The sequence below is a fragment of the Sinohyriopsis cumingii genome, chromosome 3 (assembly GCF_028554795.1).
Source record: "Sinohyriopsis cumingii isolate HCF-2022 chromosome 3, ASM2855479v2, whole genome shotgun sequence".
NCBI classification, from domain to species: Eukaryota; Metazoa; Mollusca; class Bivalvia; order Unionida; family Unionidae; genus Sinohyriopsis; species Sinohyriopsis cumingii.
In genome coordinates this window covers 72,780,700-72,794,442 of record NC_142963.1, presented here as the reverse complement: position 1 = coordinate 72,794,442, position 13,743 = coordinate 72,780,700, and the positions used below count along the sequence as shown (strand labels likewise).

At 34.6% G+C, this 13,743-nt stretch overlaps 1 protein-coding gene across 2 annotated transcripts in view; it reads right to left on the bottom strand.

Moving 5' to 3' along the window:
- The window catches only part of LOC149803089 (prominin-1-A-like), a 215,064-nt gene that overhangs the window by 116,616 nt on the left and 84,705 nt on the right, over positions 1–13,743 (bottom strand). For both annotated transcript variants that reach the window (XM_089952675.1, XM_089952676.1), the window contains exons 10-11: positions 7,305–7,384; positions 4,185–4,258 (exon numbers count right to left, since the gene is read on the bottom strand). In XM_089952675.1, the coding sequence (XP_089808801.1) occupies positions 4,185–4,258; positions 7,305–7,384 (154 nt within the window). The remainder of the gene's footprint in view (positions 1–4,184; positions 4,259–7,304; positions 7,385–13,743) is intronic.

Sequence of the window (13,743 nt, the reverse complement as noted above, 5' to 3'; positions counted from 1 at the left end):
AATGTCTAATGCCCAGAATGTCCGGAGTGTCTAATGTTTGGATTGTTCCGAGTGTTTCAAAGTGTTCCACATGGTCAGAGTCTGTAGCAGCTGTGAAGCTGAAATTGTAGCAGCCGTGGAGCTGAAACAGTGTACTGATGATGTATATCCATACATGTAATTAGATGTTGTTGTTGTAGGGTTTAACGCCATTTTTCAGCACACGATAGGCTATACATGGCGGCCAGTATTAATGGTGGAGGAAGAACTCTGGGAAAACCCTGGAAAGAACCACTGACCCACGAGAAGCTACTGGCTAGTTTTCTCACATACCCACATTAGCCGAATCCAAGACTTGAACCCATGCAGACAAAGGTGAGATGGCAGTGATCCGTAACGATGAGCGCTTTAGACCACTCGGCCACTCGGGGCCCCCACATTTAATTTGTTAGCTGTGGGCTAATTTTGGGGTTTGTAAAACCCAGTGTATCTTTCGGGACTGTAAAGATAAGTTGAATATCTGTCCCTATTTTTATCACCATAATTTCGCTGAGTGAATGCATTTTACTACATGAGTAAAATTTTACATCGTTTACTACCTGAGTAAACTATATCCATTGTTTCATTATCAAATCAATGTGAACCATTCACCCCTTGTCTTTATATTTGCTAAATTAATTTATTTGTATTTTTCATCATTAAGTCTGTGCATTCTTATGTTAATCAAATCCAATATTTGGATTATATATATACACACATTTTCATAATTAGCTGCTCATTCAAGTCATCCATTATTAAACATTGTATTTATATCATTGTCAAAAGTGTTCTGTTATGAATCCGAAAATCCCACCTGGTTATCTTGTTACATATATATATATATATATTCTGTCTAGCTCTTCAAGTTTTCACACTAGTTGCTTCATGGTTAAGCAATATATTTCTACATTCTACCAAGTTTTCTTATTCTTCCTCTCAATATTATATATATATATATCTCTATTTATTCCCGCTCAAGACATTTATGTATACAATATCACATACTAACACCCACTTCCATTACATACAGAATATGACTGGCTAACCTTTACTAAATGAAGGACAGGCCCCATGGACCACAGAATAACTAAATGATGCTGACCCAGCATTTATGAAGAATATGACACAGTTACCCAGACTTGTCTTGATGCTGACACAGCAATTATGAAGTGTGTATGTTTGTGTGTTTTGGATTTTTAATGAGCTTTAAAAAAAATTCAATTATATCGCTATGATGTCTGCAGTGTGACAGTTTATAGTGATGTCTAGCACTGGGGCATCATGCCGCAGATGTGTAGCATGATGTCCCACCCAGACACATTATCATGACACCAGGCCAAACTGTCCTAACACTAACCTCTTCATGCTGAGCATCAAGCAAGGCAGCTGCTAGTACCATTTTATAAGTCTTTGGTATGACTCGGCTGGGGTTCGAACCCACAACCTCCTGCATCCAAGGCAGACACTCTAACCACTAGGCCACTGGAGCAGTACATTTAAGAAGAATAGGACCCGGTTACCCACAATTGCCATTGATTTCCCGATTCCCACAAACTGATCTTTTCAACTGTCCTCTGATAGTCATACGTTTTCCAAATTTCTCCTGCTCACTTGTTGCTAATTCGAAACCTGATAATGGTAACTTGATTTCTGTTATTTACTGCCTATTCAAAATTACACATCTTTACTTTTTCCTCACACTACACTCCCTTTGGTCATATAAGCCTGTTTATGGGAAATGGAGATGAACACAATAATGGTACTGTGAATGGCACATTATATGCCCACCTTGTCCTAATAGTCCTCCATCGAGGCCTTAATTGAGTATGGCTTATTCTGGAGATTATTGGCCAGTGCATCTCAGTAACCTTGATCTTTGGTCAAGAATGCTGCCTTGAACTAAAAGTAACGTGCAGAAACCATTATTTTCTTACTGACTTACCAAGACTGATCTCTGACTGGTAGATCCCAGAATCTAAATGTTCTTTATTACCCTAAGTGCAAGCCATCCACAAAGTTTGGATAAGGAATTTCCTCTAGAACAAAAGAATTTTTTGCAAAATATTTTTTCCCTCAGCAAAAATGACCTTGACCTTTGACCTGCAGACTGTGAAATCCATTTGGCTTCTTCAATACATGAAGTGCAAACCCCCCACAAAGTTTGGTTAAGTAAATGGTTAAGAACCTAAGTTACTGTGGACTTAATGCCATTTTTCATCACAGGAATGGCTATTAATGGCAGCCAGTATAACTGACCTATGGGAAGATACTGGCAAGCTTTCTCATATACCCACACAGGCCAAGATTGAGATTTTAAAGAGATGAGATGGCAGTCATCAGTAAAGGTGAGTGCTTTAGACAACTCAGCCACCCAGAGCCCTTGTCACTGTTTTCCTTTCAGTAAGTGTTCCTGAACTTTGGCCTTTGACTCCCAAATCAACAGGCTTCATTCTTAACCAATGTGTAAGTCACCTACAAACTTCATTGAAGGTACACGAAGTTGACAATTGAAAATTATTTGCAAAAAAACATTTTTCTTCTTCCTGCTAGTGACCTTGACTTTTGCACCCCAAAATAATAGACTTTTTCCTTTCTTCAAATTCAAGTCATCCACAAATTTGGTACAGATGTGAGATGCAGAATTAAATTTACATTATAGAAACGATTTTTTTTCTTTTCTTCTTTCAGCCAAAGTGACTCTGACTTAATCTTGTGGCCACAAACTCAAAAGGCTTATTATTCCAAGTGCAAGTCATCCACATAGTTTGTTCCAAGTGTGTGCTGTAGAGCTAATGTAACTGTGAGAAACCATTTTCCTTCAGCCACAGTGACCTTGATGTTGGACCTTTTGACCCTGAAATCGATAGGCTTTTTCCTTACCACAAGTGCAAGCTAATGACAGATTTTGGTAACTGTTGATACATACAATTCAAAATATTATGCAAAAACAATTATTCTTCTTTAACTTGACCTTGAGATGTTTTGGCCACAAAATCAAAAGGAATCTCCATTATCATAAGTGGAAGCAATACACAAATTTTGTTAACTGTAGAGAGTGCAAAAAATTCGAGTTACTATGGAGAAATCATTTTTCTTTTTCAGTCACATTATCTAACCTACGATCCCAAAATCAATACAGTTATTCTTTACTCTGTGTGCAAGACATCCATACAGTTTCGTAACTGTAGAAGCTGGGCAACTCATTTATCACATGAAAACCATTTTTTCTCTTTTAGTTACAGTGACCTTGATCTCTGGCCCCTATCTGCAAAGTTTAGTAACTACAGCTGGTGAAGAACTTAAGTTTTTTTGTGGAAATGAAATATGTAACAAGATGGAAGGTCACGCAGACTGACAGATATTATACCACAATACAATCAACCTTATGGCAGGTGTAAAAACGTTAGGCACTGACACCTACACCATGAACAAGAACAAAGATACTGTTGAGAAAGTGATAAGAATGTTGTTCTAATGCAGTGCAAGAAAAACAATGAGATTCAAGTGAAACAATCTGTAAGAGATTTCAGAAAGCTGAAGTGGACTTTTGTCTTACTTGGGTAATTATCCATGTGTTTTTCCACGAGAAAAACATATTTTGTTATCCCTCCCAAACATATGTGTGTTGTAGTGTCATGTATCTCGTACATCATTCCATATAAAGAAGTGCCCTGAGTGGCTGAGTGGTCTAAAGCACTCACTATTACAGATCACTGCCATCTCACCTCTGTCTGCATGGGTTCGAGTCTCGGGCTTGGCCAATCTGGGTATGTGAGAAAGCTTGCCAGCAGCTTCTCACAGCTTGGTGGTTCTTTCCATGATTTTCCCAGGTTCTTCCTCCACCATTTATACTGGCCATCATGTATAGCTTATTTGTGCTGAAAAATGGCATTAAACCCTATCACAATAACAACCATATAAAGACTTCTAATCAGCAGGTATGATTCGGTGTTTAGTGATGCAAAATAGTTTTAGGTATGAAAGGATTAATTTAGATAATTTATGTAACTAAAATTAGCCCCTCGAACTGCTTCCCCCAGGGGCATTACCCTGGGGTTGGAGGCACATATTTGTGGGTGTTGTTTTATAAACACTTCATTTATTAAGGAAATGAAGTGAAAATACATACTTCTACTTGAGATAACAACATATTATTTAAAACCTACATGTAATCTCCAATTTTATTGATTAGGTCCTGATGACTGTTGGTCCAATTCAAGGGAGAATCCAAACTTTTTATCTGTAATAAAAATTTTAAAAAACTGATTACAATAACTATGGTGGTAGTGGTGCTGAAAAATGATGATGGTAATGATGGTGGTGGTGGAAGTGATGACAGGTGGTAATGATGTTAATGGTAATGATGATAAAGACAATGATGACAACAATGATGAGGACGTATTTTGAAGATGATTTGTTGGTTTGGTTTGGTGTTTCATGGCACAGCAACACATGTTGATTATTTAGTGCCAAGGTAATTCGAATAAAGTGCTTTGCCCAAGGACACATCATGATAGCTGACCGAAGCTAATTTAATAGAAGGATATGAACCTACAACTTTTTGATCACAAGTTCAGCATGCTAACTACTTAGCCACCACATCTCCTATTATGAAGATGACAACTAAAAGGTCTACCAAGTTTAAACTGATTATTTTTTTTTGTATATCTCTTCCACCCTTTTTTGTGGGCAGGATAAACAAACAACTGATGATCTGACCTGGAAATCATAAAACCAAGCTTGAGTCTGAGATTGAGTTTCAACTCCAAGCCAAACAAAAATGGCTTTTCAATAAGAAAGTCCTGTGACTGGTTAATAAAATGTCAAGCTCAAACTCAAGCTCAGTTGTAAGAACACCTATTAAAGCAACATAAAACATCTACACCATGGAAAGCTATGTTTGCATGAGTATTGGATTGACTATACATGTGTTTAAAATATGTCTGCTTGGAGTGTTTTTCTCTCCAATACTTTCGCAAGTGTTTCTTTGGAAAATATGATGAAGCACATCAAAGACATCTCAGCCGGATTTCTTGCTTGGGCTGTTTGGAAATACATTAACCTATGTTTGATCAACAAAGACAAGATGCAGATTAGACTAAATAATCATTTTTTTAAAAAAAATATTGCCCTATTTGATCCAATTGTAAGACTCTTTTATGATATTTTTGGAAGTCTCAAGAATCTGCAGGGATTTCAATCAAAAACAAAGTAGCAAGAGAAGCTGAAAAAGTAGTGGGTGGGGGAAGGAGGATAAGGATAAAAACTTTTCTGTATTTTTTTCAGGGGGCAAATCCACAGGTACACATAATGCCCCCATAGGCTAAATTGGTGCTGGTGTATCCACTAATGTTAGACCATCTTTTCTTGATGGAGAAATGTGAAATTGTTTGAAAATAAGTTTGCTGAATTGTAGAACGTTGGATACATTTTATAGTGATAATATGTTTTGGGGGTGGGGTCCTGATAATTTTATGGGCTCTAGTCTATTAATAGGGAAACAAAAGTTATCATGCTTAATAATCACATATATTAATACTGATATTGATATTTAACCACTTCAATGTTTACAATTCAGAGAACAAAAGGAATATCTCTTTTTCTTAGCTGACACACAAAAAAATCTCGATAAAAATATGTTAAAAAAGAAGCATGATAAAATACAGTTTGCAAGATGATAGAATAATAAGGAAAGTAAGAAAAACTGGTTTTATAATAATAAACAAACCAAAGTTAAAACATAAAAAAACAACTTTAAGACAAGGACATACTGTAGCATGGACAAAGCCGTGGACAGAAAATACTGTTGGCCTACTTTATTAAACTATACATGTGCTGAAAATATTAGAAACTGGAAAATAAATGAGAGATTTGTTATAACCAAATCTGAAGACTTTAACTCTCATTCAGTTAATGTTTAATATATGACATGATATGTGCCTTGTATTCATGTTGTATTATATAATCATCATCTGCCTTCATCTTCATCTTTATGTCAAACTGTAAGCAAAATGTTTCATGTTTCAATCATCACTAGTACTGTTCATATACTGTATCAGTAAGGATCACCTAGACTATCTTAATGCATATCTGTTTAATGCTGTCCTTTCCATAAATTATTAAATTCTGAATTTTTACAAATTTGTTACAAACCAGATTTTGGTTATTTATTTAGTTAAATGTTGTATGCTTCCCTTCATTATTAACACACTAACTTTCATTGATCAACTGGCCATCAAGGGAATGAGACTGAGCATTTATTATTCTCTTTGACATAGTGAATTATCAGGCAAGCACTTTTCAAAGATGCCAAAATAAAAAAAGTGTCTAGTACGCTTTGACTATCCGATGAAAGATGCTACATCCAACTCGTCAAGTATTATGCTATAATACTTTTTTAATGAATTTGTTCAAAATTCTGAACATGTATTATGGAATTCCTGCACAACTATATAGTGACAAATCACAGGCTGCTCACTTCAAATGAAACCACTGCAAAGCAAAACTTACAAATTATTGCATGCATCTTACACTTTTATTTTCTTTTTTCCACATACTGTTGCAATACTGTTAAAGATTATGCAGTGTTGATTCCTTATCCATAAGATATCTGAGTTATCAAACAACATATTTTCATGAAACTCTCCCCAGCCCCCACACATTTACTATTATAATAATTCATCCATAATTGAAACTGAGTCATTTATATGATTTTTAATGCTTCATTCTCTTCATGCCTGTTATCAATGAATGATCCATAAATTCTCCAAGGATTATGTTTGACTTTCTCCAAAACAATTTTAAGAATATAGGGCCTGATTAGATTTCAGAGCAGATATTTTGATTTACTAAGTGATGCAATCCAACAAACTCTAGCTCTCAGCTCAAAACAGCTTAAAGTTTCTGGTCAAATCTATACGTACTTTAGTTGCCTTCATTTTGCAGGTCATGATACTAAAACCCTATGTCATGTGCCTTATTTCTACTCCTATAATCATACTAGAAAATATCCTGAATAATCAATACACTCCATTTATACCTTCTGCATAATATTTCTAACATTTATTACAAGAAATGTTGTTGAATCTAACTTTATGATTGAGAACACTGTTGCAGGATTTCAACAGTATCTCATAGCGAATCAATGGGTATTCAACTAGAAACTCGAGTTCTACTCAAAGTTCTTAGGCTGTACTAGAAAGATTACCAAACAAATTTTCAAACTAAATTTTATATTTATTTAGATTTTAAAAAACTGGATATAAGAAAATATTTCCTTTACTTACCACAGGATCTACAGTAGTGTTGATCTTTCTCAGCTCAGTATCCACCCGAGTCTGAACTGAGCGTACTTGTTCTCTGGATTCTAAAATAATTAAAAAGCAACGATTTTTATAAGATTAGCATCCTACTGCACTTCATTACTGAAAATAAGAGTGTAATTAGTGATTACATAGCTTGACTGTACAAAGGTTTTAGCAGTCTCAAGTTGTCTAAGCAAACATTAATAATTATCATGCAGAAAAACAAGTCAAACTAAAGTGTCTATGACAACAAAATATTGGCCCTTTCTCTAAGTAAAATTTTTTTATCAACAGCTTATGAACTTTAAATTGGATCCATCCATCCATTTATCCATCTGGGTTCTTCCTCCACCATTTATACTGGCTGCCATGTATAGCCTATCTTGTGCTGAAAATGGCATTAAACCCTAGAACAACAACCATGATCTACAAGCTAGGTTTTACTGGCTCAAAGTCACAGGCTTTGAGTAACCCTGGACTAACAGAAAGTATCAGAAGCATAGTTCACACATCAGTAATTGCCTTGATTAGGCACTATATCTGAGGTCAAATGAAAGCATGCAATCCACTCTTCTAATTCCTGCAGTTCACATTTATAATACATGTACAATGTTTATCTGTTGACGGTTACCTATCACAGTATGCAATGCATAGTTAATATGGAAAGTCAACCACTGAGAAAACATATTAATCCCTAACGCCAACTGCATTTTCTAGAAAGGGCCTTCACATAAGACATGGTGTATACAGCATGCAGAAATCTATGTGACCATGAGCTAAACCAGAGTGGTCCAACTATAGGCCCATGGGTCATTTTTGTGGCCTGCACTCATACATAAAGTCAGTTCTATGATTAGAGTATAATTACAATTATATATATATATATATATATATATATATATATATATATATATATATGGGTCTGGTACTAAACGATCCAGTGGCCTAGTGGTTAGAGCATCTGCCTCAGATGCAGTAGGACGTGGGTTCAATCCCTAGCCGAGTCATACCAATGGCTTACAAAAATGGTACTAACAGCTGCCTCGCTTGGCACTCAGCATTAAGAGGTTAGTGTTAAGACTAGTTGGCCTGGTGTCAGGATAGTGTGAATGGGTGGGATATCATGCTACATATCTGCGGCATGATGCCCCAGTGCTAGACATCACTACAAACTGTCACACTGCAGACATCGTGGCAATATGACTGAAAAATTGTTAAAGCTGCATTAAAAATCCAAATCATACACACACACACTAAAAGAGATGGATATGATCATCTAGTTTGATGATTCTAGCATGAATGAAGATTGAGAAATGAACTTAATTAATAAATTTACTCCTGCGAATCCCTTTGAATTTGTGAGGTACTAATTTTTGTGCTGTTCATGGATATGCTGGACCATGAAGTTAAATTCACAAAGAAATATGAACCAAGCTGATATTCAAAGCATCCACTGCTCTAGCTGATGGTAAAGCACCTTCATTTGTGTGTGTTTGTTTTAATACCAGCAGCATTTAAACTGATGAGAAATATATATTCAAATATGTTTATAAAAGATGATAAACAAAGGACTGATTATGCTTGAATTCAAAATGCTAATGTCAACAACATGAAAGCACTGTACTAATGTGATGACTCTATCGCTGGGGTGTCACCTTTTGTCCACTGTGTCAGCAAATGTGATAGTCTTGAGAATGAAGTCAATTCTGATGGATTGGTTTACATATGGGAAAGATACAAGCTTTGTTTTCAAAATCTTGGTTTACTGTCACTGGCATCTAATTCCTAATTATTCAGAACATAACATTCTGACAGCAGTATTTAAGCACAATGAAAAACTTAACTGCAGTCTTAAATGGAGGAATTAAGTTTGTTTGCTTCTACACTTGCAAAAGGATGTCAAAAACTTCTTTGATTTAAATCTCCACATTTATGCTAAGTGCTAGTGGTGAATAACTTGGCTAATCAGTATGCATCAAGTCCGTCTGCTAAAAAATGTTTGGAAGTTAATATCAGCATAAACTTAAAAAGAGATGTATAAAGATCTCTCCCACTGTAACACAGTAGTTGGGGTCCATAAATACCTACTGCATTATGTACCAAACTGGGGTATAGCAAGAATGATAGAAAATTATATAAATGTGTGTGTGTGTTGGGGATGGATGGGTAAACAAAACACAAAACATTTACAGCTCTTCACCGTTATAATGTGCTTCACTATAATGAGATTCGGGATATAACATGGTAGTGCTTTGGACCCCAAAATCCAAATGATAAAAATTAAAAAAATTTGTAACAAAATTAAAAGTTAATTTTTGGACATCTATCAGCTGAAATCTTTACATCAAACTACTGCAGTTGATTTGGACCATAACAGAACATGTTTTTACAGTCATGGTTTAACTCTAATTAGCCACTGTTATATTCAGGCAAAATAAGATATTGTATTCCTAACAGGCTACTGAATATCTTCAATTACCCATGTCTCTTATAAGCCATAACTGGTTCGTATCAACTATTGTATTTGGGTAAAGTACACATGACTCTAATTTGCCTTTAGCACAAAAGCCACCCCCAAAAGATCAGTGACATTATCTCTGTAAACACAGCTCACTGATTATACAGAAGATCTACTTATTGTGGACCACTGTTTATAGATACATGGAAACAGATCATAGAAAAGATTAGCAGCAGTATGTCTCTTGAACTTGCAACTGCTTTCTGTAACCTGCTGCAGTGCAGCCCAGAATAGATAGATGTTCATTTGTATCATGTAGATACAGTACAAATAAGGTCTATTCAAACAAATAATTGTCACTTTCCAGTGAAGTCAGATTTAAAAGTGAATTTAGTCTTATCAGTATTTATGAGTGAATTAAAACATTAATGAATCTCATATGAAGACATCCAGGAAAAGGAAAGCTTATTTTGTCAATAGATTGTGATTCACAGAGAAGAATATGGAAGAGGCTAAAGCTGTGTTATGGTGGACATTTTATTTCATTTAACGATATTCAGCACTGGATCAAAGATTGTCCCACTGCTGAATCCAATTCTTCCTAGGTGTCAAAAGAGAAATTTAGATCCTGATCAACAGGAAGTAGGACCTACCAAATGCTGTTTCCAAAGCAATATTTGCATTCAAGAAATGACTGATGTGTCTAGTAAGCCAGGACACTGAGCCTTTGAAAATTATGCAGCTGCGAAATATCACTGATTTTGCTATAATAATAAAAATAATTTTTTTTTAAAAATCCAGTTTTATAAAAATAAATAAATTATCCAAATACTTTCAGTAAGAATAAAAAATGTACATCATTTGAGTAAATAGTGTTTTTTGGATTAGTACTTTTTGTGAACAAATGTGTTTATTTTGGATATTGTTGACTTTTAAATGGACTACATTTTTCTGTTATTCCATGTTTTGGAACTGCTAAAAATGTGCTGCACATGATGTAACATCACTCAGCTGCTTATCATCAAATGTAACTGATGTTTTTGGACTAAAAACGATATATTTTATTGATTAAAAATTGACCTGACATTAAACAGTACCCTAGTTACAGATAGATTTTCATTTATTTAATTGCAAAATGGGTGTAGATGTGGTACATATGTGATTGTGATCTCCTAATTCAAAAGGAATGAAGCTTTTAATGTCAGGATGCATTGGTCTGAAGAGCAGCCTAAAATTAATCATTTTTTTGCAAGTGATTACAACACTTTTAATTATTAAAACTTGATTCAGCTGTAGACAGAAATTATAATTGGCAAGTATATTTATTAAAATGAAGTTTTTATATCACTGTTTTTAATAATATGTACAACAATATGGGTTGAAAGAAAGCAATATAAAGCTTGGTATATCTTTATTTACTTTTTAAAATATTATTAATGGACATAATTAAATGTATAAATATCATGCAGTAAAAACAAAAAACATAATTTACATAAACTAAGAGTTTTACTATGGTTACCCTCCCCCCCCCCAAACACAAGTACACTCAACATTTTTGATCATTTTCGCTATACTGCTGTTCAGTACATAACATGGTTGGCTGTTAAGGACCTCGACTACCATGTTATAATGGGGGAGAGCTTTAATAATAGCATTTGTTTATGTAAATTATATATTTTTATTTTCACTTCATGGTAAGTGTACATTTAATCTTTCCCAATAATAATGCTTTAAAAAGGAAGTAAAGCTAAAGAACTAACCCTAATGTTGTTTTCTTTAAGCCATAGTCATATATTTGACAGATGATCATATGAGTAATATTCAGATAATGATGTAACACACACCTTTAATAAATATACTGCCCAATCCTTATTTCTAATAAACAACTGTATATTATCAACAAGTTTAAGTGCTTTAAATTCTTGAAAAATCTCAGTCTTTTGCAAAATAACAATCATGTGATTAAATTATGGTTGCATACATGGCCAATATATTTCTTTATGTTAGGAACACAATTCTTGATCTAATTAGAAGCTCAAAATCACATAACCATTTCTAAACATAATTTTCAATTAAATACAAGAAAATCTAAAAAGAACATATCTCATCTACAGTTCAAAACACAGTTACATATGCTGATTAGTGACTGAATTACAACACACCATGTGCAGCATGCTTTAGAAATTCTGGAACACAAAATAACAGAAATAACAAACTTACATGCATGTATTTAATCCATATGAAAGCTAATGATGTCCACAACAAGCACATTATTTCACAAAAAGTACTAATCCAAACAGAATCACTTGAACTGTGTGCATACCTTACTTGAGGTATATTTTGAGTGTATCTTGTTTGAGACCTGATCATTGTTTTTGCTTTCTTGCAAAGTCAACGACGTTTCTTGCTGCATAATCTTCAAAGACCAACATCCTGGCTTTCTAACCAAAGCAGTCCTTTCTCCAATTCAAATATGGCTTTGGATATGCGTGTTTCTTGCAAATCCTTTTAATCACTGTCAATTACTTCTGATTGGGATCTTCTCTTTATCACCTCAGAAAAACTTGACAGTTTCAAAATCAGTCTGTCATTCAAAAGTGGGAAGTCCTCATCAATATTAATCTAGTTCTAACATTTGTCAAGTGATTTAAAATGTATTCTAATTAGAGCTTTAGTCCTTAGCAATTTGACTTTGCATTTTGCCAGATTTAAGTCGATTCAAAACATTCAACTTGCATTCCAAAAGTATGCTTTCTTTTCCTAGATGCTTCCACTGAGAGACTAAATGTCTAAATTCACTATTCATCTAAATCATTTAATTGTTTAAGTTATAAATGTTTGTCTTAATTCACTTATAAATACAGGTAATAGTAAATTTCATTTATAAATAATACAGATTTTAATTAGCATTTTAATTGTTTTAATGGACCTTATCTGTACATATATTATGCAAATAAGCATCTATCTATGACTGTCACTTTCTCTGTTGATTGGATAATGCACTCATTTTGGAACATTTAGAAAATGAGTTTTAAAAGAATATGATTTGCATACAATGAAAAAACTGATCACTGAATTTTTTTTCTATCTTATTAATACTGTTTAATACAGTCCATGCAATGAAATCAGCCCACTACACTACAAGATCATGGAAAGTTCCAGCTGAAAAGAGCTCTTCGAGATTACTAAAAAGCTAATATCAAGGAACAAATCTACACCACTTCCAACTACCTTCTCTCCAGTCGACCCTCCGGACATGTTTGCAGATTTCTTCTGTGACAAAGTACAAACCATTAGAGATAAGCTTGACACCACAATTTCAATTGACTCGTCGTCACCATACAGTTGGGATACAGAATTTGAGCGGCAACCATTAGCAGCATTTAAACCTGTCTCTATGGATTTCGTACGTACCATCCTGACGAAGTGTGCACCAAAGTCATGTGAACTTGATCCAATTCCAACATCACTGCTGCTTGAGTTCTTGGATCCAGTATTGCCTTCACTAACTGATGTTATTAATACCTCTCTCTCATCCGGGGAATTCCCATCATTTTTCAAAATTGCCATTGTAAAGCCTCTGCTGAAGAAACCAACACAAGACCGTAACAATTTAAAGAACTACCGTCCAGTTTCTAATCTCCCATTCATATAAAAAATCTTAAAAAGGTTGTGCTATCCCAGCCTGTATCTCATCTGAATTCAAACAGTCTTAATAGCAATGTACAATCTGTATATCGCCCTTGCCACAGTACTGAAACTACTCTTCTAAAAGTAGTTAATGACATTCTCTCTGCATTGGATAGCGGAAAGATTACAGTCCTCACCCTCCTTGATTTGTCTGCAGAATTTGACACAACAGACCATGATATATTACTTCACCATCTCCAGCATGTATTTGGCATTCATGATACAGCCTTACTGTGGTTCAAGTCCTACTTGGTCAACAGGACACAAATTGTA